The sequence below is a fragment of the Abramis brama genome (genome assembly GCF_963993115.1).
Source record: "Abramis brama genome assembly, chromosome: 22".
NCBI classification, from domain to species: domain Eukaryota; kingdom Metazoa; phylum Chordata; class Actinopteri; order Cypriniformes; family Leuciscidae; genus Abramis; species Abramis brama.
In genome coordinates this window covers 23,499,687-23,527,263 of record NC_139984.1, presented here as the reverse complement: position 1 = coordinate 23,527,263, position 27,577 = coordinate 23,499,687, and the positions used below count along the sequence as shown (strand labels likewise).

The 27,577-nt window shown below is 38.3% G+C and overlaps 1 protein-coding gene across 3 annotated transcripts; it reads left to right on the top strand.

Annotated features, from left to right (window-relative positions):
• Positions 1-692: 692 nt before the first annotated feature.
• Positions 693-25,044, top strand: sgk1 (serum/glucocorticoid regulated kinase 1). 3 transcript variants are annotated; one of them, XM_084099192.1, is made up of 14 exons: positions 693-958; positions 1,088-1,209; positions 5,193-5,432; positions 14,207-14,404; positions 15,486-15,546; positions 21,028-21,103; positions 21,386-21,461; positions 21,569-21,757; positions 21,895-22,026; positions 22,775-23,011; positions 23,115-23,210; positions 23,323-23,478; positions 23,575-23,664; positions 23,850-24,661. In XM_084099192.1, the coding sequence occupies exons 2-14, from the start codon at positions 1,132-1,134 to the stop codon at positions 24,015-24,017; spliced, it is 1,797 nt and encodes a 598-aa protein (XP_083955318.1). In that variant the 5' UTR covers positions 693-958; positions 1,088-1,131; the 3' UTR covers positions 24,018-24,661. The 3 variants fall into 3 exon arrangements, with proteins under 3 accessions (XP_083955318.1, XP_083955317.1, XP_083955316.1); XM_084099191.1 differs by lacking the exons at positions 693-958; positions 1,088-1,209; positions 5,193-5,432; positions 14,207-14,404; positions 15,486-15,546 and adding an exon at positions 18,525-18,761 and having other exon boundaries at positions 23,850-25,044; XM_084099190.1 differs by lacking the exons at positions 693-958; positions 1,088-1,209; positions 5,193-5,432; positions 14,207-14,404; positions 15,486-15,546 and adding an exon at positions 20,266-20,909 and having other exon boundaries at positions 23,850-25,044.
• Positions 25,045-27,577: the final 2,533 nt, after the last annotated feature.

The following is a 27,577-nucleotide window of genomic DNA, read 5'->3' as shown; positions in this document are numbered from 1 at the left end:
ATATCTGATCATTATATTTTATTATGTTATTAGATGGGGTGGTTTGGAACATGTTTGTCGTATATTTTCTGTGAACATCTATTGGGGAAAAAATGTCCATTCTGATTTCGTTTAGTTTATTTTGTTAAAACAGATTAACATATTTACCAAAAAATGCAGCCATCTTGAATCTTTCTTTGAATGATGTCAACCTCCTGATATACTTACGACTCACTCAAAAGGACAAGGAGTTGATGGATCTCTCCATCATTATATCTTTAACTCAGTATATCGATTCCCCCCTCATTATCTTCTGTTCTCTCTCTTTGCAGATGTGTGACATCCGCCGCCTGCAAGGATGACAAACCTGTTGACTCATTCACCCCTGCTCATTCATAAATGATTCTTGACCGAGAGAAAATTCCAGAAAAAAAACGACAGGTAGGAGAGAAAGGGAGCATGAGAGATGCTCTGTGTGTGAGTCAGAAGAGGCTAGTGGTCAGGCCAAACACACCCATCCAATCCATCAGTCTTCATTCATCCTTCGCCCATCCTTCCATTCACACAATGAAAGCAGCAAGGGAGGGAGGGATGGAGAGAGAGATGCTGCGATAGAGAGAGCATCCGCTGCTGCAGAAAACTGGGGGGGGGGGAGCGGAGGAGGAGGAGGAGAGAGAGAGTGTATCAGTGCTGCCAGAGAAGAACGAAGAGCTACAGAGAGAGAGAGAGAGCGAGGGCAGGGAAGAAGGTGCGCTTCGCTTCGATTGAAACACTCACTCTCTGTCACATTGACAAGGTGTGTGTTCGGCTTCATCTCATTCTGTGTGTCTCTCACATACGCACATACAGCGGTGGCTCTGCAGAAACATGCTGTGAAATCCAGCAGCATCACTGGGACGACTCACGGCATCAGCGCAGCGCTGATATCATCGCTCAGAACTGACAATAATATCCAGGAGCAGGGAGGACAACTGCACAGGTATGACCGCAGACACCCAGACACACGTGTGCTCGCCAACAGATATCTCCGATTTTTTGTTGTCGTACTTATGTCAGGCAACACAAAAGACCTCATAATCTTGTTTTCACCTTCCCGTCCCTCTCTAAGGCATCACGCTGGGGTCCGCAGAGTACGCGGGCCGGCCAGAGGCCATGAGGCTGGTCCATAATGCAGAGAAACAGTCTTTCTCCTTTAAGAAGTGCTCTGCTTTCCAGTTTGTCAAGAGGAAGGTGAGTGTGTGAGCATGTGTGTGTGTGTTGGTTGCAGAACTTCTTTGGCTGGGGAGACTTAAAGGTGCTGTTCAATCGATGACTTGGCCTTGACATGTTGCACTGTGGTGCTTATGTGGACAAACTTATCAGGCTCGAGTTGTTTCCCTGATCCTTGCTTCTTTATTCTATCAGCTCTCCTCTGAATATAAACAGCAGAAGCACAGAAATATAGACGTTTTAAGGTTTTTAAAAGTATTTTTCTCTATGGATGAAGTGAGGCATAAATATTTGTCTGCGTTCATGGATATAGCTGGTGTTTATGGATTCAAAAAAGGGTTATTATCGTTAACTATTAAAAACATTTCTGTTAAAGGGAAACCCAAAAATTCTGTCATAATTTGTTCCAAACCTGTCTATGAATTTCATTCTTCTGCTGAACACAAAAGAAGATATTTTGAAGAATGTTGATAACCAAACACTTGATGGGCCCCATTGACTTCCATAGTATGAAAAATACTATGGGAGTCAATGGGGTCCATCAACTGTTTGGTTATCGACATTCTTCAAAATCACTTATTTTGTGTTCAATAGAAGAAAGACACTCTTACAGGTTTGGAACAACTTGAGGGTGAGTAAATGATGACAGCATTTTCATTTTGGGTGAACTATCCCTTTAATTGAAATAAAGCTGAAATAAAATATAAATATTAGTTAGAAAACTTAAAACGAAAATTAGAAATGTTGCCTTGGCAATAAACTGAAATAAGTAACTAAAATTAATAACTGGAAATAAATAAAAGCTAAAACTGAAATAAAAATAAATTAAACTTAAATTTAAACCTAAAACTAAACTAATAAAATGACAAAAGCACATAAGGAAATGACCAAAAATGTAACTAAAATGAACATGAAATCTAAAAATAAAAGCTAATTCAAAATATCAATAAAACTAAAATATTCTAAATAGATAAAATAACACTGATTCAACATATGTGCATGTATGTATGTGGTTATTTGCGAACACTGTGTTTGATTTTTGGATAGGGATGAATAGCCGATAATAAAATGGTATACTATTTTGTCTAAATAAATAACTATATATATTATAAATATAATATAAATTATATAAATGTATATATAAAAAATAATAAAATATATAAAACACCACAAACTAAAATCACTCATTTTAAAATGAATACCAAATGAATTTAGGTATCATAACATTATAATGTACATCATGAAACATTTTGATATTTGCTAAATATTACATTTAACAGTGTCATTAAATTAATAAATTATTAAATACTGTTTTCAAAGATATAAGTGAGCATTAGGTGACAACAAAGGTAATCTAAATGTAATGATTTGGGGAAATGAGCATGCACAATTAAATATTCAATATCAAGCAATACAGTAAATTTACAAATTCTCTAAAATCAGCCAATAACCGATATATTACATATAGTTATATGCAATATGACTTATTTTGTGAGGTGTATATACACAATGGGCTGTTTGTGTCATGAGTGTGAGATTGACGCTATTTGTAAATATGCAAGTAATATTGCCATGTAATTTGATATTCATATTGAGATAAGAGATATTATTGGATTTACTGTGTTTGCATTTAAATACATTTTAAGAAAACAAAAAAAATGAAACTACTATTCAGATTTTATTTGTGACTGTTGCAGTGGCCAATATGAACATGTTTTGAGTTATTTATTTAAATATAATGTATTTGTTTTGGTTATAGGCGAGAAAGTATGTGTGTGGTTTGGGATTGAGTACAGACTCCTACACACACACACACACACACACACACACACACACATACACACACATACGCACACAGCAGATGGAGTGTCAGAGAGTGACTCAGTGAGATGGTTTTGTTGGATTATTATGTATTTATGTGTACACCGAGACAGAAAAAGAAGGAATATTCTGGAGTGCCAAGGTTGATGTTTGTCTTTTGTAGGTCAGCTTGCAGCGTTGTCTCGTACGTGTGTAGCATTAACACAACCGGAGTGTGTTGTGGGTTTGTTACCTTGCGCTGTGTCTTTGCACTGAGCCGCACACAAACACTGATGTGTTTCTCTAGTGACTAAACGTTTCATGGTTGCTGAGTCATCAGTAGAGCCTGTGTTTGGAGTGGTTTATTGAGTTGCTTTTGCGTTAGCATTTGATTCCTGTAAGGAATGATTCATGTGCCTGACATGCAGACCTGATCATAACAATAACATTCAGCACTAAAATTACATGTCATTTACAATTAAAATGTTAAGAGGTGACATCTGACTGAATGAATATGACATGACGAAATATTGATTAAAAAAAATTCATACATTTTTATATATTATTGAGAAGAGAAGAGAAGAGAAGAGAAGAGAAGAGAAGAGAAGAGAAGAGAAGAGAAGAGAAGAGAAGAGAAGAGAAAGGTCTTTGAAGCTTAAAGTAAAAAGACTCCCAAGTGCTAGTGTACAACCACAGTGACAACACACGGTGACATAACTTTGACAATCCGATCAAAGGAGAGAGAGAGACAGAGAGAGAGAGAGAGAGGAAGGGGGGGGGGAGCAGTGAATTGTTGGGATTCTTGACTGTACAGTGTGATTGTTTATGTATGTAGGACATTGAGAAGCATTGTTTTCATTAATTATAGGATTTTTCCCATTGTTTTCCTCATTCTAAAAAAAGACAAAAGTTTGATTACATAGAGCTTTGATATTCTTTTTTTTTTTTTTTTTGTCTGGTTGTTTGGAAGCTGTATGAAATGAAGTGAGAAGTGGAAATATCTCAGCCTGTGCTCGCCGTGAGCTGCAGGATTTCCTGGGGCCTAGAAAATTGCTTTTCACTCAAGGGATTGAAGTCATTAAATGCATTGTAAACTACAAAGAAGACATACGACCCTGTGCCCTGCCTCTTTTAGTCAGTCACTGCTTGTGATTTGGAGGGCGCCTTTCAGATTTCATTGTTTAGCTTGTAAAGACATACACGGGTACGGCCCTGAGATCCCGTGTTCTGTTTAATCTGCTTGTACAGGAGCAAATGCACCACTCCAAAATTCACACTCACAGTTTGCCTCAAACGATAAAAAAAACATGGTATTTGATAACTGGGTTTCACAAGAGCCTTTTGCATAACAAAATTCTCCATCGCACATGACAGAAAAGCACAAATCTCTTTAATATCTCAGTTGTTTCTCCTAGATTACATGGGTTGTAGATGGAAACTTTTACTTTTTACTTTACAATCTCTCGTGCCTTTTCTACAGTATCAGGAGAGATCTTAATGTCTCAAACTGTCTGCAATCAAGTCAAACATTTCTTTATTCAATTATTTTATGTGATTTTATTTAATATTATTTTTTATATTTTACATTATTTTAACTCAATACTCTTAAGGATTATTTTATATAATCCTTTTATAAAATTATTTTATTTTGTTCATTCACATTTTAAAAAAAAAACATTTTTCAGAACTCTTGAGCATTGTTGTTGTTTGTTTATATTTTTCCCTATTATTTTATTTCATTTTTATTTATATTTGACGTTAATTTATTTGAACTCAATACTCTTACAGTAAATGTTACCAGTCTCATTTGTTTCTATTTTTAGCTATCCTAAGGGGTTTAAGAGAAATATAAGACACAAAGCTGATTCTTAATGAAACAATGCTGAGAATGCTATTAAATATCCTGAGCTAAGAGCAACATCTGTTATAACACTCTCCCCTGGGATTTTATATCCAAATCCAACATAATCTTCCCAGATGTTGTCAGTAGAACTCATGGTTTTATAATCATTTCATGGAAGTCAGTTGATCTTTATTTATCAACACAGAATTTGCTTCCTGGAATGAGTTTGTCATGTGGCTACTCCAGGGCAAGTTAAACCACCAAGCTACTGGTGGTTGCCACCCCTGAGCCTTGAATTATATCATGTGTGATGGTGCATGGTAATGTAATGATGCAGAACTCTGTCTTGTTTTGGCCTCAGGTGCGCAGGTGGATGAGGAATCCGAAGGTGAATGTGGAGAAGGTCCAGGGTAAAGACTACCTGTCTCCGTGTCCGAAATGTCAGGAGGGGCAGGACCTGTGGTACACGCACTTCCCAGCACCTTACGGCTGCTGCCACAACAGTCCTGGCAGATACTACCTCCCTCACCCCCCCAGCCCTCTCTATCAGACCTGTGCCCCCTGCACACCCTGCCAGGCAGACAAGAACAAGACATGCAAGGTCAGGAAACTGTCTGTTTATTAACCTTTCCGTTATCTGTTAATTGTTTATTCGTGCATCTATTCATCCTTTTGGAGTGATTATTAAGATTTCAGGCATCTTGAGTCTTTCTTGTCTTTTTTTTGTCAGTAGACAGTGTCGTAATTGGTTGCATTTTATTTTGATGTTTTATTGGAACTAAGAAGTTTTAGAGTTTTAGACCAATTAAAAAACGATTCTCTAGAAACATTTGTTTGAAACATTTTGATGAGAGAAAGGAAAACATGAAGAAACACCTGGAATATTCTTTAATAAATTGACAATGTTCTTTTTTACCTGGGTACAAAATCCCTACTTACACTAAAAATATTTAAATTTCTCCTTCATGTTCAATTAAATCTGATATTGTGATAAATACAAAGTTCTGTCTGGAACTGTTGATGGCGAAGGCTGATTGGTCCTTAACTCGATCTGCTTGCAATCAGATCATTCTCTATAAGGCACAGCTGATTGGTTCCTGCTGTATCAGTAGCCAATGAGCTCGCTGCTCAACCTTCAAATACATGGTCAGCATTTACTGTAGCAGTACAAGACCAAACATCAACATTGTCAAACCATTACCATGCCAAACACAGAAATAGACAGAAATAAACTCCATGGTCCATGGAAAATTTGAGAGAAAATAAAAGGATTTTATGAATATTCAGATTGAAATGACCTCAGATAGCTTAGCACAGTTTACAGCAAACGTGATGAGAGTAACAATTATAAATAGGGTCTGGTAATTACTATGCCATATACTTCAGGACCTACAAAACTCGCTTTTGATGTAATTTTTCTCTATTTCTCTTTTCTTGTTTATTCTGATCCCTTGCGGTGCAAGCTTTTAATCTTAGCGTGCCGTAGGGATGCATAAGAGGCTGAGCATGTTGTCTTTCCATTTAGCAATGCTAAACAGCTTCTCAGGGTTGGCCTAGGTTAGATGAGTTGAGCGCTCTCTCACTTTCTTCCACAGTTGCTGTTCTGACTGTTTGATTGGCTCTCAGACAATGAGTATTAGAAAGATGACACAGAGCTCAGAGGGGGTCTGGATCTCAGTCATCCCTGCAGAGAGAGAGATCACATGACAGCATTTCTGCTTGCTATATGCAGCCTCAGTGCTGTTACGGTTTATGTAACAGACAGACCGTTTGAAATACATTCTGTTGTGTTGTTATGTAAGAATGTATTTATTTAGCAAACTTTCAGGAAAGTGCTGTGGTCAAGCTCTAGCACATTAACTGTATTAGCATATAATCTGATTATTTACAGAATTGCATAATAGCATGGAAGCTTCCAGGATGGAAAAATGTTAAGTGCTAAAGTTAGCCATTGCTCAGTGAGGGACTGTTAGCTTACATGAGAGTGTCAGCTTAAAATGTTGATAATGTCATACCAATTTCTGTGATTTTATTAAACATGATGGTATGTTTTACAGTGAGACAAACCAAATAACATCGCAGAACATCACAGTCCATTGCCAATACTTTAGCTAATTCCTAATTGCATCAACTGAAAGTCACAGGAAGTGGTTTTTGTTTGGACACTGCAAAAGACTAAAAGAATGTAAGGTTATGTTGGGGAATCTATAAATTCTTTACCAATTAAAACAGCATTCCCAAGAAAACATTTGTTTGAAACATTTTAATCAGAGAAAGGAAAATATGCAGAAACAGTAGGAATATTCTTTAATAAATTGCCAATGTTTAATTTTATCTGGGTACATGACAAAATCCCTATTTTTTATGTAATAAATAAGATATAACATATAATATATGATATAAATAAGTATATTTAATACAAAATTTTACACAGATTTATTATATATTTTCATATTAAAATTACAAAGTAAATATTGTCTAGATAATATATTTTATTTAATAATTTGATTTACTTAATTATTTATAAGAAACAATGTGCTGATTTTGACATTACTATTACTATTTATACAGAGCATAAATGGGTATATATTCATGAAAATATATATCCATTTTTATATTTTAGGATGGGGGTCCCTTGGATCATTCCCATATTTGGGAATCATTCGATATATAAAAAGTTTTTTTTTTTTTATAAACTAATTAACATTATTTCCATGTTTTAAATTACATAATATGTATAATATAATATTATAAAAAATATATATTTTAAATATATTATAAACCCAGCTGTATTACTGTATTCCTTGCTCTCTCTTATAATATGTTGTTTTATTTGCAGCACTATATAGATAGACAGACAGACAATGTCAAATAAATAAGGTTTGATGAGGTTAAATGAGGTTTGTTAGATTTTGAGTACGATTGATTTAATAATCTCTTGCCTATTCTCCCCTGCTTTGCCACAAACAGTTCTCAAAAAAACACAGAATAATGCCCGAGCTGTTTTATTCATGATAAATGTTTTTATTCATGATACATTTATTGTAGGAGCTACACAACTGTATATCAAGGTTAGGTTGGGTTAAAAATATATGTCCTGACAGGGAGAATGGGAGAGGAGAAGAGGAAATATTATAGGAGAAAGAAAAAGCGAGAGAGATGACACATCATTTTGTGTCCAGTCTGTCCTGAGGGTGAAGTTATGTAACGTATATCAGGGTGAGAATGACCGAATCGCAGCAGCAGCGTCTAGAAATGACTGAATTCATTCAGCAACCTGAGAGTAATATCTAATTCTGTTCATTCTCCTAACCTGCCTTCATCATCACTGTCGGCTCGGATCTTTCGCTAATCAGTCATCTTTTTAATTGTTATTCTGAAGCTACAGCCCATTTTGGTTTTGCAGATAAAGTCCTTCCAAACTCTCCCCATGCAGTAACCTGGGCATGTGATAGATCTGTATTGTGTTGCATTCATTTTGCTTTATTGACTGAGGAACATGATCGTGTTTTACAGTAGATGTTGCCTGGAAGGATTTTTATTTCACGCCCTGTGAAAATATGGAGAGCAGTGGGGCTCCTTCTCGCTCTGCGTGAGGGTTTGTGTGCTTGTTTGTGTTTGTGGAATTAATGTGGCAGAAAGATGCAAGGAGCGGGAGGTTGTGCCGATGACTCATCGCTCATGTGGTCTGTGGTCAGATCACACAAACGCACACACGCAGGGCGAGTTTTTATAGTGCCAGGTTTCGCCGGGTTGAAATGAGCATAAAGTTTAAATGACCACATTGTGCTGGCCTTCAGATGGATGAGGCTTCTTCAGTACTGTGAGCCTGGGATGAGATATAGGTGTTTTATATGGAGTCTCTGCTAAATAATTACTGTATAAAACAGATTAGTTATGACTGATTATATTCTTCACTGTAGAGTGTTTAAAGTAAACTGACAAAATGAGACCTTTTTAGTATCTCATTAACACTTCTCTTAGTAACATAATTAAATGGAGACTTTTGCTTATAGCATCGCTTACTCACCCTCCTCGTGTCGTTCCACACCTGTATGACTTTCTTTCTTCTGCAGAAAACAAAATAGTATATTTTTAAGAATGTTTCAATTGTTTTTCGTCCATACAATAAAAGTAAATGGGGTTCAGAACAACATTGGAAAGAAGAACAAGAAAGTGACGTGATCCTGTTAATTTCTCAACTGTATCTCCTACACCCTTAAATATAAAGGCTCATTTGTCACGGTCACCAGCCTAGTCACCACCTCCTTCACTATCCCAGCATCCTCCTTGGCCCACACCCGCACCTCCTTCACAATCACCTGCACCTGTCAGCGATCTCCCTCATTAACTTCACCAATAAACCACTCACCTTGTGTTCCCTCATCGTCTAGTCTCGTTTTACCCATGTGTGTGGAACCTGCAGGACCTTTATCTCCCGTGTCTTCTTCCGTGTTACCTCCAGCGATCCTCCCCAACATTCTTCTCCAGCGATTACATTCTGTGGTTGAGTGGATCCTCCTACACCGTTGAGGAAGCAGTTCCAGATCTCCCTTCCGTCCCTGTCTCCCCACTGTGTCCTGAGCCTGTTCCTGAGCCTGAGTCCCATCTCAAGATGGCCGCCGCCACGCCTGAGCCCTCATCTCTGGCCAAGATGGCTGCCGCCAAGCCTGAGAGTTCGTCTCTGGTCAAGATTGCCGCTGCCACGCCTGAGAGTTCGTCTCCGGCCAAGATGGCCGCCGCCTCGCCACCTGAGCCCTTCCAGAGTCTTGTCCTGTCGAGGTCACCGCCAGGCTTGAGCCCGTTCTCGTGAGAGAAACGCCAGAGACTGTTCACGTCAGGCCTGCCGAGCCAGAAACTGTTTACACCATGTCAGCTGTGCCTGTGTCTTCGGACAAGATGGCCGCCACCACGTCTGAGAATTCGCCGCCGGTCCCTGAGCCTGCTTCAGCCCACAAGCCAGCTCCAGAGTCCAAAACTCCACCCAAGAAAATTTTTTGGGGGGGCTACCCGTCCACGGAGGCTGTTTCCGAGATGCTCAGCCCTGAACTGCCGTCTCCGCCCTGGCCGCCTGAAGGGACGTCTCCGCCCTGGCCACCCGAACTGCAGGCTCTGCCCTGGCCGCCTGCACAGCCTGATCCGCCCTGGTCTCCAAAGCTGTCGGCACCGCCCTGGAGTCTGCATACCCTACTCACCGTCCTGATATTATTGCATCACTGCACGGGAAAAACCCTTATGGAATCTTTTTTTTAAGAATGTAAATGGCAATGAGATCAATGGAGCACTTGTTCATGTCTCCTCCTTAGATTTTTCTCCTGAGAAAAAGACCCCAATAATCTTATATGTGTCTCCTCAAAAGCTCAGATTCGATCAAAAGTCGAAATGAACTCAAACATTTCTCAGTAAGTTCTCCCAGGATCAAATGATCTAAGACATGCTAACCACATTAGTTTTATCGATTTATACTCTTCTGTTATTTTTCCTAAGGAGAAACATGTTAGACAACATTGATACTTCAACAAAAAGTCTCCTGAGCCATAAAAGAGCAACTTCTGAGCTATAAAATGTTCCTTTGTGCAAACACAACCACAAAAACACACACTTCTTCCTTCGTCTGTCCACAATCCAGAGCATGTGTCATTAGTTCCCGTAAATTCAAAGCTGTTTTGATGTGTCACTGGAAAAGCTTTGCTTTTAAACGGATCAAACCCTGTTGAGATGTTGTGGACTTTAGCTCCAGTTTTAGTATCATTGGGATAATATTATAGTTTATAGGCTATATAATGAGAAATGTTGCTGAACTAAAACATTCAAGTTTAATTTTATTTCAAGTCACAAAAATGTGTTTTTTAAGTGGTGGGAGTAGTTTTAGTTAGCGTTAATAACCCTGATTAGCGTGTCTTATTTTTAGTACACAACAACATTTCTGTTGCATAAGTAGGTACAATCATGGCTTCTGGAGGCCAATTAGCAAAGTACTATTTTTATCTGTTTGTTCACGCGTCTCATCTCTGGCATTGTAACCTTTGTCCCGTATGAATCACTGGTTGGGGTTAATGAGGCTAATGGTTACTAGGTTTCAGGGAAAACACGCCACACAGAAGTGCTTTCACCAGAGCCCTTAAAGTGACAACATCAGTGTCAGTTCCAGTCAGACCTCCTGTGCTGGTTCAGGTGATTCTTTATCTCTGTTTTGGACCTCATGTCTTTCTCCGGCCCTTATACGCCGTTGCATGCTATCTCTCTGGTGCTGAGCCAGTCGAGGGTGGCTCCGGGCCAAATTCCCTCTCACCTTCCAAGCGTGGGCTAGTGGTGTCAGCTGGATAGAAGTTCTTCTGAGGAAGTTTGTGACCTTCACCTACTTTATATATTTCCCGCTATAAAGTTGAAAGAGCTATTATATTTAGAGAGCTTTATACTGGTGCAGAAATGGCCTGAATCATTCTGTAATCTTTCCTGAATCGTTCTGCAATCCTGCTACAAAGAAGCACAGCAGGCTAATAGATTTTAGGGGGGAGTAATATTAATTATGTGGGAATGGAATACTTTTCTATACAGAGCGGGTTTAATTATGCTTATAGGATTTAGTGTGTAGGGCTTTACTTATAGCTACTTCAGGGACAAAAAACGCCCCAGAATTGAGCTAAATCTCAGAAAACCTGCCTTTGTCTGTCTGAGGATGTTAAAAATGATTCATGAGTAAAGTTTTTATTTTTTATTTTTATAATGACATGGTTTGTCTGCATTGGTTAAAAATAGTATTAAATGAAAACAATAAAGGTTTAGTATGTCATAATTTAGATAGCTTGGGGTGAAGAGACAAGACTTGCACGCTATAGCACTCATAAAATATTTTTAGCTTTTATGGAAACTGATAAATGGTAGTTTAGTTTACACATGACATATGTCCATGAACTTTTTGTTAAATCAATATCAAGATGTTATGTTAAATGTTAAATGAATGTATAAGGGAACCTCTAAATCTTAGTTCCTGTGACTGGTCACCATTTTTCTTTTTCACAGTTTTTAATCACTTTTTGCCTCCAATAGTTCATTTAAATGGTCCTGTGGTATGGCAAATTAATTTTTAAAAGTGTAAATCTTCCATATTTTTGTCAATTATAGAAATTAATACTTAGCAAGGATAGAATCACGATTTCCACATAAATATTAAGGAGCACAACTGTTTTCAACATTGATAATGATAAGCAGCAGATCAGCTTATTAAAATGATTTTGGAAGGATCATGTGACATGTGACAGCTTTGCATCACAGGAATAAGTTACATTTTAAAATATATTAAAAATAGAGAACAGCTATTTTAAACTGTTATTGTATTTCACAATTTTACTGTTTTTACTGTATTTGTCATTAGATAAATTCTGCCTTGGTGAGTATTAGATACTTCTTTTAAAAACTTTAAAAAGCCTTTTCAACAGTATAGCCTAGTGTATAAATATATATTGTATGCTTAATTGAAGTATGTAATCTTTAAATGGTTATACATATTATGAATTCAAAATAAAGTATGAACTTAAGTGCATTTTAATGCTTAGTTATGATTCAATTTAATTCAATGCATATTATGCTTAAAGATAAACAATGTAATTTAAACCATTTGTTTAAATAAAAATTTTGCCAGGAACATTTTACACACCACATACAGGACAACTTCCCAAAAGTATTTCATGCCGCGGGTGAAGGACTGGAGATGTTCATTAGCTTTTGTTCCCAGCTGGGTTTCATGATGGGATGCAGAGGGAGGAAAACCTTTGGGAATTCAATATAGGCTGATCCCATGCAAGGGTTTGGGTCTAATCTCCTCAAACAGGGCTACAATGTGAGATTTACCCTCCATGGCAACATATGCACACATAAACAGACATAAACACACCCCAGGTCTTCAAAAATATAATGACATTGTATTGACTAGAAAATCTCTGCCTGGTAAATACTGTCTGAGAGACTTTAGATAACAATAGCAGTACAAAGCCTTGCATGAGAAATGCCAACTCAGATACTGTTTGGAGGAGAGGAGCGAAGGGAGGGAAGAGTTGCTGATTAACCATTTTTTATCTTAGCATTTTCCTGTAAGTGCACTTACATAATCGGCAGCTTTTGATGTTGAAATATTTGGGCCAGGCTGAGTGTGTGTGCACTAGACTAGGCCCTCAAGAAAGGCTAGTTGCAGTTCCAAGATCACCTTTCCCTGGAATCTGTGCTTCATTTCTTGCATCAAAGGCTAAAGAGCAAAGTGTGTCCTGATTATTGTGGATTATAGAATAAGATTGAGTCGCTGCAGTGACGTCTTTCACTGACCCTTGAGCTTTTACCAATACATATACAGATCTAGTCATAACTCTGACCTTTAGGGGTGAATGTGCTAAATATTATTATTTATTTACTGAGAAAAGCAAATTATTATATGGCGAAATTATTTATTCTATTTATACTTTAATGTCTCACTTATTGTGTTGTTTTTTGCATAATGCTTACTCATGAGGTGGTGTGACACTGGTTAAAGTCTGAGCTGGTAACTAAACTTTTTTTTTTTTGGTGGTTGCACCCCACAACAGTCAATCCTTTAACTATTGTCATTATGGCCTTGAACAGATTTTTTTCAGAGAGATTGTTCCTCCTCTAAATGTACTGTGAGTCCCTTTTGGTAAAAGCATCAGCTAATTTACGGAAAAATTACTGAAAAGTTTTGTGTTATGTTTTGTGGTAGGCAAGTCTCATAGGGTTAAAATTTGATTATTTTTTTTAAATAAGTGACCCCAAACTTTTGAATGGTAATATATAATACTTTATTTTGACTTTAGTAAAATAACAATATAAAATCAATTATTTATAAACAATTATTGTTATCTTTACAGTATCACTGTAGATTGCTCACACAGTATATAAGTACATGTTCCAACATGATCAACATCTTTGTTGATCCTTGAACAACATTCCAATCAGCCAATCAGATTTGAGGGACAAGTTTACAGTTTATGTCAAGTTTAGGTTTACAACCAGGGTTAGGTGCTTCTACATCAGTGTTATTCATCTATCATTTCCCTCTGATTTTAGGGATAACTTATGGGTACGGTTATAAGTTTAGGCATAGGGATATGGTTAGGACTAAATTTTCAGAGAAGAATGTTGTTCAAGGATCAACAAAATATGTCTCATTTGGCAAAATCATGGTGACTTATTTACAGGTCTTTATACATGATAATATAGATTTTAAGAAGGAGGTTCCTTGCAAGGGGATTTTTTTCATCATATTTGTGAGTCCTTGGCAACAAGTTGTTGGGAAACCACTGAACTAAATGATTAGCTGTTTACTCGCTTTACCTCAAGGCTTACCTCGTTTGTGTTTTTCAACAGGTGAGAAAATGGAAGATGCTCAGTCGACATCACAATGATAGTAAGGTGAGGGAGGCAGAGTCAGATGGGCATGTGATCTGTCCCTGGGTGATGTCACCCCTGCTGGGAAGCCCCGTTCTGCTGGAATGTTGCATCTGCAATGGGCCCTTCATCACTTACGGGCACGAGGAGGCATGGCAACCACGTCAGCGCACACAGGTCAGCACAGAAACACAAACGAATTACAGTGTCTCATGCAAAATGTATGAATATCAGTGCATTAGATGAAATGTAAAAAAAGTACACTTTTTTAAAGCAAAATATTTCACTAAAAGCTTCTACATTTTTAAATCACAAAACAATAGATACACTCTAAAACAATGCTGGGATGTTTCAACTCATGTTTGGGTCAAATATGGACAAACTCAGCCATTGGTTTCAATTTTTTGATGACATTTTAAACCCAACGGTTGGGTTTGTCCATATTTGACCCAAACATGGGTTGAAACAATCCAGCATTTTTTAAAGAGTGCATAAAAATAAGACATTTGGATGCCTTCTGGTTGTCAAACCTTGTGAAAAATTTCTGGAAGCATTATTTATTGACATTTGCGCCCATTTTCCATTTCTCTTCATTCTTTCTGGACTGAGCTTAATTTAGCCACTTAGTTGTTTACACAAGATAAAAAAGAGCAGTGAGACACATGGGCCAGGAAAGCTTAGCGTAGGTGCATGTGCAAAGATGTTAATACTACCCCTCACATATTTCAGCATTCTGTTAGCCCGCTCTCCAGGGAGGTTATTAAAGAAGTGGATATGGGTAATTTCTCTTTCTGTCGCTCTCTCTCTCGCTCGCTCTCTCTCTCGCTCTCTCTCTCTCTCTCTCTCTCTCTCTCTCTCTCTCTCTCTCTCTCTCTCTCTCAAGCTCTCTCTCATCCTCTCTCGCTCACTTCACACAGAAAGCTTTGCTGCTTGGGTGGAAAACTGTATACCGGATGTCAGATCATTACATTTTTTGCAAACTGTAGATTAAGACTGATGCGACAGTCCATCTGGACGTCATCACGTCTCTCAGTAAATCTAAGGCACATTATTAATGAAGCAAAGTCCTATTTCTAATATTGTTAGAAATGCAGTTTTGCAAAAAAAATAAAATAATAATAATAATAATTAGGGACCAAGGCCTCATTCTGTCATTAAACTTGTGTATAAGTCTAAAGAGACATGCAATATTAACACAACAAAAGAATGTTTTCACTGAAGACACGTTGCACTGACCTACATTACTTTTTTTTCCCAGGCAATGGACCTCTACTACCATGGAGACCCTGAGTCTGATTATTGTTGCCCCTCTGACACCAGTAAGTATTTTCAACCAGTCTTTTCTTCCTTTCATTGCCTTCATTTCCACAATCTCCTTCTCTTTCTTATACATTTTCTCTCATTCACTCATCGTCATAATTCCCTCATTGGTCAGTACAGTTGAGTTCCTTCTCTTCCTTTTTGAGTTGCTTTGTTTCTTCTCTCTGTTTTTCTGTTTTGCTGGTATAAGCATAACCCGTAATCACCTTGATCCATGTAGGCTTAGAGTTGAACCTTTAATAACTATTTTTAGGTAAGTGCTCAAAACAGCACTTCTGTGAATAAAGCACTCCTACACTATTCAACTGCAAACACTCAACACCACCTGGTACAAATGCACCACACAAATCAAGTGCTTGTGAACATGCATTGTATTTGCTAAACTGACACTGATAATATTTTATGTATAAGTGTGATTATTCAATTAGAGGAACTTTTCTTTGCCCTAGGATGATTTTAAAGGGGGAAAAAAATCTAGTTTCGAAGGATAGAATATAATAGATTTGAATTGTTCTTTTAAGACATTTTTCCTTTTTTAAATTAAGTTAACCAGGCTTGTTTAACTTTCCGTATGTAGGAAATTGATAAAATATGTACTTTTACTTTGCACTTATATAACAGATAAATACATAATAAAATGTTTTCATTTGGAATTTAGGTATAGACTTTTTTTTTAATTATTAAAAGTGACAGTAAAGACATTTATAATGTTACAAATGATTTATATTTCAAATAAATGCTGTTCTTTTGAGCTTTTTATTCATCACAAGAATCCTGAAAAACTTTTTTCACAAAAATCTTAAGCAGCAAAACTGTTTTCAACATTGATAATAATAAGAAAAGTTTCAGCATATTAGAATGATTTCTGAAGGATCATGTGACAGTGAAGACTGGAGTAATGATGCAGAAAATTCAGCTTTGCCATCACAGGAATAAATGACATTTTTATATTAAATTAAAAATGGTTATTTTAAATTCTAACAATATTTTATAATATTACTGTTTTTACTAAATAAATGCAGCCTTGGTGAGCATACAAGACTTCTTTCAACAACATAAAAACATCTTTCCGACCTCAAACTTTTGAACAGTAGTGTAAGTTTAAGTTTACATTGGGTTATGATGTAAATTAGAAGTGACATAGAAGCGGTTTCCTGTTTGTTTTATTTTCCATGATATCAAGTAGTCAAAAAGGCCCTAATTAATAGCTCAGCCATAAATGATCTGTTGCTGACACTGTGGATAAAAGATTTTCAAACATTCTTTAACCATGACATGGTTGTATAATACCAGTCATTTAAAGGTTACGTGATAAGCTTATCTGGGAAAAAAAAACAAATGAAAAATACTAAAAATAATTGATTTATTACCTTTATCTTATTTCTTTGGAAAGTAGATTTTCCCTTGTTATATCACAACACTGAACCTAGGACAGTTACAGAGAGGACCGTGTCCTGGGACCAGTCAGCTGGTTTAAATGTGTTTCCCATTTAAACAAAACATGCCAGAGTATGCAGTACTCCAGAAATTAGGGAATTTGAAATCACTTGTTTAGCAGTCTCATAAATGTGTAATTTAGTACAATCCATCAATGCATCTTTAATACATTTGTTTGTGTTCACATAACATTGCTCATACACTAAATCTGTCTAAATGATCTCATAAGCTCCAGAGTTTCTCCTGATGTCATTGCAGGTGTGTTTGTGTACGCACATATTTGTATGCATTCATGCGAATGTGTGTGTCTGAGGGAAATTGCATAATGCTCTTGAAACCAGCGTATGATTTAAGTCCACATTAGTATGCATAATGTTTTGGTCCTGTATTGAGTTCTTAGCAGCATTTAAATAAGATTTTACGTAATCTCCATCATCCAGCATAAATAAACAAAGTGGTTGGACACTTAGGAGGACTAAAGCCCCGTTGATCTCTGTGAACTCCCTCTGTCTCTCTATCCTCTCCCAGAACTCTATTCACTCACACACTTCCTATTTACACAATGAGAGATTGAAAAAGACGAGAATCTGGATGAGATGAGCACAGGGAGACAGAAGGGGAAGATAATCAAAATAGAGAGTATTGAACTGCAAACTTAGTTTCTAAACATTGCATAAAACTGTTGCAAAAAATATACAACTATGAGAGTAATTTATGACAGTGGTGAAGACATGAAGCGTGGCGTATGGTAGGGAAAACCAGGGCTAGTTGTCACGCAGCAAAGTTGTCACATGTTTTAAATGTTAGAATGTTATACACAACAATGCTGTGCTTGTAAACCACACTCCCCTGGTCTCAAGAGGCGCGATAGCGACTGACACTAGCAACTGCAGTCTTTAGCGTCCTTGTTAGCGCGCACGAGGTGATGTACATTTGGTGCCGTGACCCGGATGGGAGTGAGGTTTATGGGGGTTACTGTAACGGACGTAAGCCAGTAAGAGCTGTGTGTGTAAACCTCACTCCCCTGGCCTCAAGAGGCGTGCTAGCAGCGACTGACACTAGTGGTTGCAGTCTTTAGCATCCTTGTTAGCACACACTATGCCGGAAACCCTGGTTCAAATCCCGTTCAGCGCAGGTTGAGCAGGACTGGTTAAATTTGCTTTGTAAATTATTTTCTTCATAACTGTTGTAGTGTTTACATTTGCCGGAAAAGCTGATATTATATATTATTACAATAAACGTAGGCTAAGTTTTTATTGTGACAACTTACCTCATTCAATGTGAACTAGCCCCGGTTTAAAGATTATGTGTTTCAGTGTTTTATGTGTGATCATTTTCATGCTTTGTTTTTCTAATAACTTAAGTGTTTGAGAGGTTCGCTTCATCATGTTTGTTTCATCTGAATTCTCTTATTCAGACAGAAAAATACAAAACTATAGGTACACACTCCATTCCCGCATTGAAAGTCCCCTCAATGGTCTCAATTGTGTCGCACACGCCATTGATGCACAAAATACTCTGTTGAGGTAGGCAACTGACTGGGCTTTGACAGACAGCCTTCAAGATCGTTTAGCTCTGGCTCCGCTTGAAAATAGTGAAGCACATTGTTGGAGGGCTGGAGAAACTCCGCCCCGCAGATATCCGGTGTCAGATCAGCCCTGGTGGAATGCGACGGATTGAGAAAATCCTTTCACCTCCAAACTTCCTCATCAAGCGTGTCTGCGGTTCCTTACTCTTTTCATTGACCCTATGAAAGACAAAACTTCACCGCTCACATGTAAGTTGAATCTCGCCGAAAATATCGCGGAAAGTTTGTATAATGGAACTGTTTTAATTTAAATGATGGTCCGCTTATTTGAGGCTGTAGGCTACTGGAGGCATCTCTAGGTGCGTTACCTAAGGAGCATTGACCCGGTTTTAACACTGTATTCATATCTATATTGGTTTAGTCTGATCTGGGCACTTGGCTCTGCCTTTGCCAAATATATGAAACGCTAGTCAGTCTGCTCTCATAAGAGATTTACAGCACAATGAGAACTTCGGCGGAAATAAAAGGTTTGTACTTTTTTCGAACATTATTCATAATAAACCGGTGATATGTGTAGGCTATATTACCCAGTTGGCCAATGTAGGCTATAGTTAATAGCCTATAGCGATTTATTCAAAACATCTGGAAGATGGCAACGAGCGTTCAAACTTTTTAGGCTATATGATGGTTAGGCTACTTTACAGTGTAGCCTACTTACAAGTTTGAGCAACGTAAAAATGCATATTAAGTGGATGTTCATTATAGCCATCATGTTGTATTAATTCATGCTTTCTTGCACTGTATCATGACTGATGTCTAAATTGTCACAATAAAATAATATTTTTGAGATGTATGCATTAGGCTATCTTTATTCAATTAATGTTGTTAGGTGCTATAGTAATTTTCTACTAATAGCTAATACTGTGACTCGAACATTTGTTACTCGCTGGTGACTCGAATGCATTTTGTTGTAAAGCTTTGGTACAGTGCCACGAACTGTAATGTAGTTTTTTTTTTTTTGCCACAACCCAACCATTAATCCAGTCATTTATGAGTTTGAATCTTATTGAGGCTTATGTTTGAGTGGGTTTTTTTACTTATGAGTTGGGTATGTGAGTGGGGTATGACATTGTGTAACTGTGGCAAATGGCATTTCATGATCTTGTGTACATATCACGGGCTCTAAATGACAGAAGGAAAGAATACAGAAGAATGCTTGCATTTTCCTGGAAGCAAGTTAATGTAACAAAAGTCCGACTCATTTCTGCGAATTCGTTTTGAACACCCATTCAAAAACAAATTAAGCAATTTTACATTATTAGGCCTTGACAGTGCGGTGTGGAATATTAGCCTACTTCAAACATTAATATGTATGCACATTTTTTTTAAACGTTTTATTTATTTATAAAATGTTTATTGTAAAAAATGCTCTTACTATCACTATATCATTGGTTACTTCACATTATTCTGACATGTCGACAGAGATCGTTATTCGTGAGTTGACAGAACGGCTCGGACTGAATCAGTTTGATTCGTGATTGAATCGTTCGGACTATTTTTGTAAACCGGTTCAACCGATTCATTTGAAAGATCCGACACAAAAGAACGGTTCATTCACCGTTAATACAGTCGGTAGTTTTCCAACGAGTACTGAAGTTTGGCTCGAATCCCTTTGCTTTTGTCTCATTCATGCGTCATCTGTCACAACGAATAAAATGGGTCTTTGAGAGAAAACGTGAGGGGAAAGAGTGAAATAGTGAGCTAGGATTCATTGACATGTGCACTCGTGAATGGCATGTATTCTCTTTACAGTTGTATACTGAACAGACACGTTGTTTACATTGAGAATGTGCAGCAAGACTGGGGTTGTATTATGACAGGCAGAGTTTTTTTTTTTTAAATGAAAGAAAAGTGCAGTGACTCATTGGCTCAAGTTTTGTATCGATTTTGATCCCTTCTAACGTTGCTCTCAACAGAACATGTTGTCCTGCTGAGCTTGTTAGATCCGGCAAGATCTTGTTTTTTCAACTGCATGTAAACATTCGATTTTGAGGCGTGACGTGCTCGTGGTGTACCCTTCACTCACAGCTGTCCCCTCATAGACGTCACGGCTGACTACGACAGACCACGCCCCCTAAGACAGAGACTTGCGTCAGGACACGCCTCCTCTCTAAGAACACACACAAAGCCACGCCTCTTAGCGGAAAGCGATCTCTAGCCTCCTCCCTCAGCCTTTTAAATAGTTGGAACAGTAGTGTAGGAGTTCAGTAGAGCTTTGTGTCTTTTTGGTTACTGGCCCGGAGTGGAAAACTACAATGACAATTCAAACAGAGACGAGCGTTCCAGCTCCAGACTTGACCTACTCTAAAACAAGAGGACTAGTAGCTAATCTCAGCGGTAGGCTTTGTTTTTCAGTGAATGGAATCTCTTGAGCCAACTTTAGCAAATTAAGGGAAGCATATTAAGTGATCTTTCTTTTAAATGTATTTTCTCTCTCTCTCTCTTTTATGTGCAGCCTTTATGAAACAGAGAAAGATGGGACTGAATGACTTTATCCAGAAGCTTTCCACAAACTCTTATGCATGCAAGCAGTAAGTTTATTTTCTGTACATTTGTAAAGTAATGTAAAGATGTTTTTTCTACTTTTGCTAAAATTATAATTATTTTTTTAAATTTACAATTATAGCTAATATGCTTTCAATTAAAGGCTTAAAATGCATTTATTTTGTTTAAATAACTCACCAGGCTATATATTAAATTATTTTTAAATAGTTACTATTTATTTTGAACTTTTTTACATTTCTGCATTTCTCCTTGTTTGTTTGCTGAACTGCCCTTGTTAAAACTTTGCATCTGATCTTTTCTTCTTGCAGTCCTGAGGTCCAGTCCATCTTGAACTTGACACCTCCACAAGATGCTGAACTGATGAACAGCAACCCTTCCCCACCGGTATGTTGTTTGTCCATTGAAAGCATGTGTGTATATGCACAATGCATATTTCTTCAAAACAATGTTTGAATCATATTTGTCTAATCATATATCTCTCTCCTCTACAGCCAAGTCCTTCTCAGCAAATAAACCTCGGTCCTTCTTCCAACCCCACCGCCAAACCGTCGGACTTTGACTTCCTCAAGGTCATCGGAAAAGGCAGCTTCGGCAAGGTTCTTCTGGCCCGCCACCGGAGCGATGAGAAGTTCTACGCAGTCAAGGTGCTGCAAAAGAAAGCCATCTTGAAGAAAAAGGAGGTATGGGATCATACAAAGCAATTCACTTCTCGTGACAACTGCCTTAGGCTTTTTGTCTAGCAGTAATATGTAGAATGCATTGGTTGCATATGCACCCTGAAGTATGTTAGACCTCTTATCATGACCTCTAACCTCAGGAGAAACACATCATGTCTGAGCGCAACGTGTTACTGAAGAATGTCAAGCATCCTTTCTTGGTGGGCCTGCATTACTCCTTTCAGACTGCTGATAAACTCTACTTTGTACTGGACTACATCAACGGCGGAGAGGTGCGTAATTTAATATGCATTGTTTTTAAGAAGTTACACAGCAGATAGAAGAATATTTGGTCCCACTTTAGATTAAGGTCCAATTCTCACTATTAACTAACTATTAACTACGACTTACTGCTTATTAATAGTTAGTAAGGTAGTTGTTAAGTTTAGGTATTGGTTAGTATGAAGGGGTTGAATATGGTTGTGCATTAATATGTGCTTTATAAGTACAAATTAACAGCCAATATCATAGTAATATGCATGCTAATAAGCAACTAGTTAATAGTGAGAAGTGTTTATTTGACTTGAAACACTACTTTTTGGTGAGAACATACTATAAATGATTTTTCTATTTATGGAGCTGTGGTTTGCCAACTTTTTGCCTAATTCTAGAAGAACAATATTGACAAGAGAGAGTGATAGAAAATAGATTATTGGAAGGAGACAGTGAGGTAGATGCAGACAGAAAAAGGATATCCTGTCATGAGAAGCAAAGAGGAGCGGCTGGGCTCTGAATAGGAAACTCTCCTCAGGAAATGGCTGGGAGGGGAAAGTGTGTGAGGTGGGGGGAGCCAGATTTAGCAGATGTGGTGGTTTAGACTCGATCTAACTCGACAGACATCTCTGAGGGGCTGCGGGGGGCGTTCTCATTTCCTGCCATTGTTCAGGATTGCAGAGTCTAGAAAGCCTTGATTAAGTATGTCATTCAGGATATGGAATTCACAGCCTAATCGGTCTCCTCTTTCTCTTTGTCTTTCCATAGCTGTTCTATCACTTGCAAAGGGAGCGATGCTTTCTGGAGCCACGTGCGCGGTTCTATGCAGCCGAGATTGCAAGCGCCTTGGGGTACCTGCACTCGCTGAACATCGTGTACCGAGACCTGAAGCCAGAGAACATTCTCTTGGATTCACAAGGACACATAATCCTGACTGACTTCGGCCTGTGCAAAGAGAACATAGAACCCAATGGAACAACATCAACATTCTGTGGAACACCAGAGGTAAACGCTTTTATTGGTAGACAACGGCTGCTTTCAAACAATTGCCATTGCATTTGCAGTCGATAAGCGAACTCGTCTTGATGTTTCTCTATTTGTCTTGCAGTATTTGGCACCGGAGGTGTTACACAAGCAGCCGTATGACCGGACGGTGGACTGGTGGTGTTTGGGTGCAGTGCTGTATGAAATGTTATATGGCCTGGTGAGTTATTTCAGCAAAATTCATGTCAATTAGCTAACTTAACTGAATTGGAACTGACTCGAGTACTTGGCTTTTTACATGATTGCTGACTGTTTTTATGGTTTCTCCACAGCCTCCGTTCTACAGCCGTAACACGGCGGAAATGTACGACAACATCTTGAACAAGCCACTGCAGCTCAAACCCAACATATCCAACGCTGCCAGACACCTGCTGGAAGGCCTGCTGCAAAAAGACCGAACCAAGAGACTGGGCTTCACTGATGACTTTGTAAGTGTGTTTGAATTTTAGCAAAGTCTTTGCCTGATTATATCAATTAGCAATTTTCTGCTCATATCTAATGTATCTTCTATTTCACTTTTGTAGACTGAGATCAAGAACCACATATTCTTCTCTCCCATAAACTGGGATGACCTAAATGCCAAGAAGCTGACGCCGCCCTTCAACCCTAACGTGGTACGTTCCAGCACTCTTCTTGGCTTCTGACTGTGGGTTATGACCACATTGCACTGGATGTTAGAGATAAGAAAACCCTAGTCACGCTGGCATCATTTGTGATAAGAGAACGCAGTTAACATCCAGCAATGGAAGTGTATTGCTACTTCTAATCAATTTATTGCAATGTCAATTTGTTGTTTCAGACGGGGCCTAATGACTTGCGACACTTCGACCCCGAGTTCACAGACGAGCCGGTGCCAAATTCAATCGGCTGCTCCCCGGACAGCGCTCTAGTCACAGCCAGCATCACGGAGGCAGGCGAGGCTTTCCTGGGATTCTCTTACGCCCCTGCCATGGATTCCTACCTGTAGCCCGTCGAAGCAGAAACCTCATCCCATAGACTTTGACCTGTAGCTCATTACCATGGAAACACTGTCCCATGGATTCACACCTGTAGTGCATCACTATGAGAAAAGAAAGCCCGTCTCATTTCCCTGCCTCCAGATAGGGGGCATTTGCACATGGCATATGGCAGCTCAAAAGGCCTTTGTTAAAAGGCCTGAGTTTTACACATTAAAAAAAGACTTGTCATCTTCATCGTCTGCATCCAAATGCACGATTTCTCCTCCGCTTTCACCCCAGGTTGTGTCAGACAGACAGATGGGGAAAAAGAACGAGAGAAGATTGATGCTGATGGACGTTTGTTATGTACTTTTCCTTTCTTGAGATTTATTTCCAACTTATTCACTTTTATAGGATTGTTTGTGCTAGACTTCAGTGTTTTGGATGGATTGAATGTGTGTGTAATGTGTATGTGCCTTCATTTTAACACCCCTTCACACATGTTTGTTTAATCTAAATCATGTGATCTGGCATGTCAGTCCGTGTCAGATATAAAGTACAGTCAACATGACGCTAAAACCACTAAAATATATCAGCATCTGATGTTTCTGTAATCTTTCAGTTACGCGTCTGGGATCAAGTTGCACATTTATCTTCCTAATTTAAAGAGCACTTCCTTTTTTTGTGTTTTTTGTGTTCTTTTGACTTGAGCGGAAGGTGCTAGAGGAATGTGCTGCTGGTGTTTGTAGATACGCACCTGGACCAAGGAATACGACGTCTCTGTCCCTCCTTAGTCTTCCTAGGATGTACAGTAATCGTAACAGCTCAGAAATGGGCCAGTTTGTCTGAACATCACATTCCATTGAATAAGACTGTAAAGGTTATTTAAGTTTGTTTGTACATTTTAAGGTCTATGTATTAGTTTTAATGTATATGGAACAAAAACCTAATGTATGCTTATATGTAACTATAAATGTACTGTAAAATTGTAAAATGTTTGAATCATGTGACCTTGTTTGGTTCGCAATAAAACTTTATGGTTATTTTTCCCCAAAACGATCTTTGTGTTTTCCTGAATAAGACAATAGGTAGATGAAACTATAACACTGGGATATATAATTTTACAGTGTAAAGCAAAAATGAAACGTCATTGGTCACCTCAGCTGATCAAAGGTCTCTTTTAGTACAGTGTTGTCTTTCTTTCCCAACCCAGCGCTCACGCCACCCCTGCACATTCTTTAACCAAGCATAATTTTAATTTCTCTGGCAGCTGTCAATGTTTGCATGTATTAACTGCGGCTCCTGGAACTGCTTTTCTGAGACCCGGTGTAATGGTCTGAGCAAGTTCAGGCCTTAAACTAGGTCACGCATCAGCGAAATGACTGGTAGTTTGTTAAAAGTAAACCTGACCTGAGCATTGCTTACGTAAAAGAGATTTTAGAGACATCCTATGCAAGATACACAGGAAAGTATTAGCTGTAAAGATACTTTGGCTTTCAACAGGTGATAATGAAAGGTTACTAAATATAACACTTATCAATAACATGCAAATATGTGGTATAATAAAATCTCACAATAGAAATTTTGGGGGACAACATTGCATTGTACTAAAATAATTAAATGGGTCGTTCTGAAGAGCATGAATTCAAGCATGGTACGCTGATAGGATGCCACCTTTGCAATAAGTCAATTTGTGAAATTTCATCCCTGCTAGATATTCCATGGGCAACTTTAAGTGGTATTATAGGAAAGTGGAAGCGTTTAGGAACAAAGGACACAAAGTGGAAAAGCATGTAACGTCACAGAGCGAGCTCAGCTCACCAAGTGCTGAGGTTCATGGTGCGTAAAAGTCGCTATCTGCTGATTCCAAACTTCCACTGGCATTAATATCAGCACAAAAACTGTGTGGCTGGAGCTTCATGGAATGGGTTTCCATGGCTCAGCAGCTTCATGCAAACCTCACAGCGCAAAGTACAATGCCAAGAGTCGGATGGAGTGGTGTAAAGCACACAGTCACTGGACTCTGGAGCAGTGGAAACATGTTCTGTGGAGTGACGAATCACGCTTCTCTGTTTGGCGGTCTGATGGGCGAGTCTGGGTTTGGCGGATGCCAGGAGAATGTTACATGTCTTATTCCATTGTGCATGGTGTAGAGGAGGGTAATAGTATGAGGCTGTTTTTCAGGGGTTAGGAGAGGACCCTTACTAATTTTTAATGCTTCAGCATGCCAAGACATTTTGGAGGACTTGGTGAAGACCCTTTTCTACCAGGACTGCACCCCAATGTCCATAAAGACCAACTCCATATTAATGAATATGTATTTAGAATGCAATGTCATTAAAGTCCCTGTTGGTGTGATGGTCAGGGGTCAGTTGCATAAACATTATGTTAAGACAGTGTCGTAAGATCTAGTATGACCCACTAGGAGTTGGTCAAGGGGCAGTCATTATTACTTTTCCATATCAAATTAGGCCAGTCTACATTTTTATTTAACTGATTTCAAAAAGTTATGAACAGTACTAAAGAAAACTCTGTAAACTTTATGAAAATGATGTCTAACTTGGTTTATGCAACAGGCAGGTGTCCCAATCTTTTGTAAATACAGTGTAGATGATAGATAGATAGATAGATAGATAGATAGATAGATAGATAGATAGATAGATAGATAGATAGATAGATAGATAGATAGATAGACAATCTGAGATCTCTTGTCTGCTAGCGCCCCCCAATGTTGCTTTTAAAAAGTGACCACATTTGTTTTTTAAAGCATGATCTGAAGTAGAGCCCTGCATTTCAGCCCGAGCCCGACGGGCCCCGACTTTTTTACGCCCCTAGGGCCGGGCTTCGGGCCAATTTTCACGTCATAGTTCACATGCGGGCCGGGCCTCGGGCCTTTTTTGAGTTATCCTTCTTTTTATATTTTTAGACATTAATAAAAAAAAATATGAGAAGTTGACGTCGACGATAGAAAAACAAACATAGAAAGACATTTAATAACCTCATAACTTTCATAATCTTATAATTACACTGACATATGATTGACATGACAGTCGCACGCACGCACGCACGCACACACACACACACAGAAGGTTTCCCGTCAGCGGAACCAACGATTCACCTCATGTGCAAATAATGGAGAATATTAAGAGAAAAATCGCAAGTGATAGAAGAGAGGACTGGGTTAAAATCTTCCACTGTGGATGCTATTCTTTTTCTCCACGATGCTCTGTAAAAGACTGTTCTAACTTTTCGTTTGATTGGACTTTATTTTCATTTAACTGTTGGAAACTACTGATGTTTTTCGTTTTTCGTTCGATTGGACTTTATTTTCGTTTAACTGTTGGAAACTACTGGAAAAAAGAATGGCCATGTTCTGTGGTGCATTTTTGAGGTAAGATAACCTGCAAGTTTGTTTTTGATTTATTTTATTTAATTTGTTTAGATTGACTAGTATTGCTCATTTCGTTTGCGAGCGCTGTTGCGAGCAGCCTGAGCCTGCCTCAGTATTTTAACAAAAAAAATTACTCACTGTGGTTTAATAAATAAACATTAAACTAACTGTCTGTGTGATATGCTTGAAGTGTTTTAT

Excerpts from the sequence above, each read along its gene's own strand:
- sgk1 (XM_084099192.1), top strand. The coding sequence starts at position 1,132 with ATGAGGCTGGTCCATAATGCAGAGAAACAGTCTTTCTCCTTTAAGAAG. Across the intron at positions 15,547-21,027 it reads TTGTTGCCCCTCTGACACCA|CCTTTATGAAACAGAGAAAG; the intron begins GTAAGTATTTTC and ends TTTTATGTGCAG. Across the intron at positions 22,027-22,774 it reads ACTACATCAACGGCGGAGAG|CTGTTCTATCACTTGCAAAG; the intron begins GTGCGTAATTTA and ends GTCTTTCCATAG.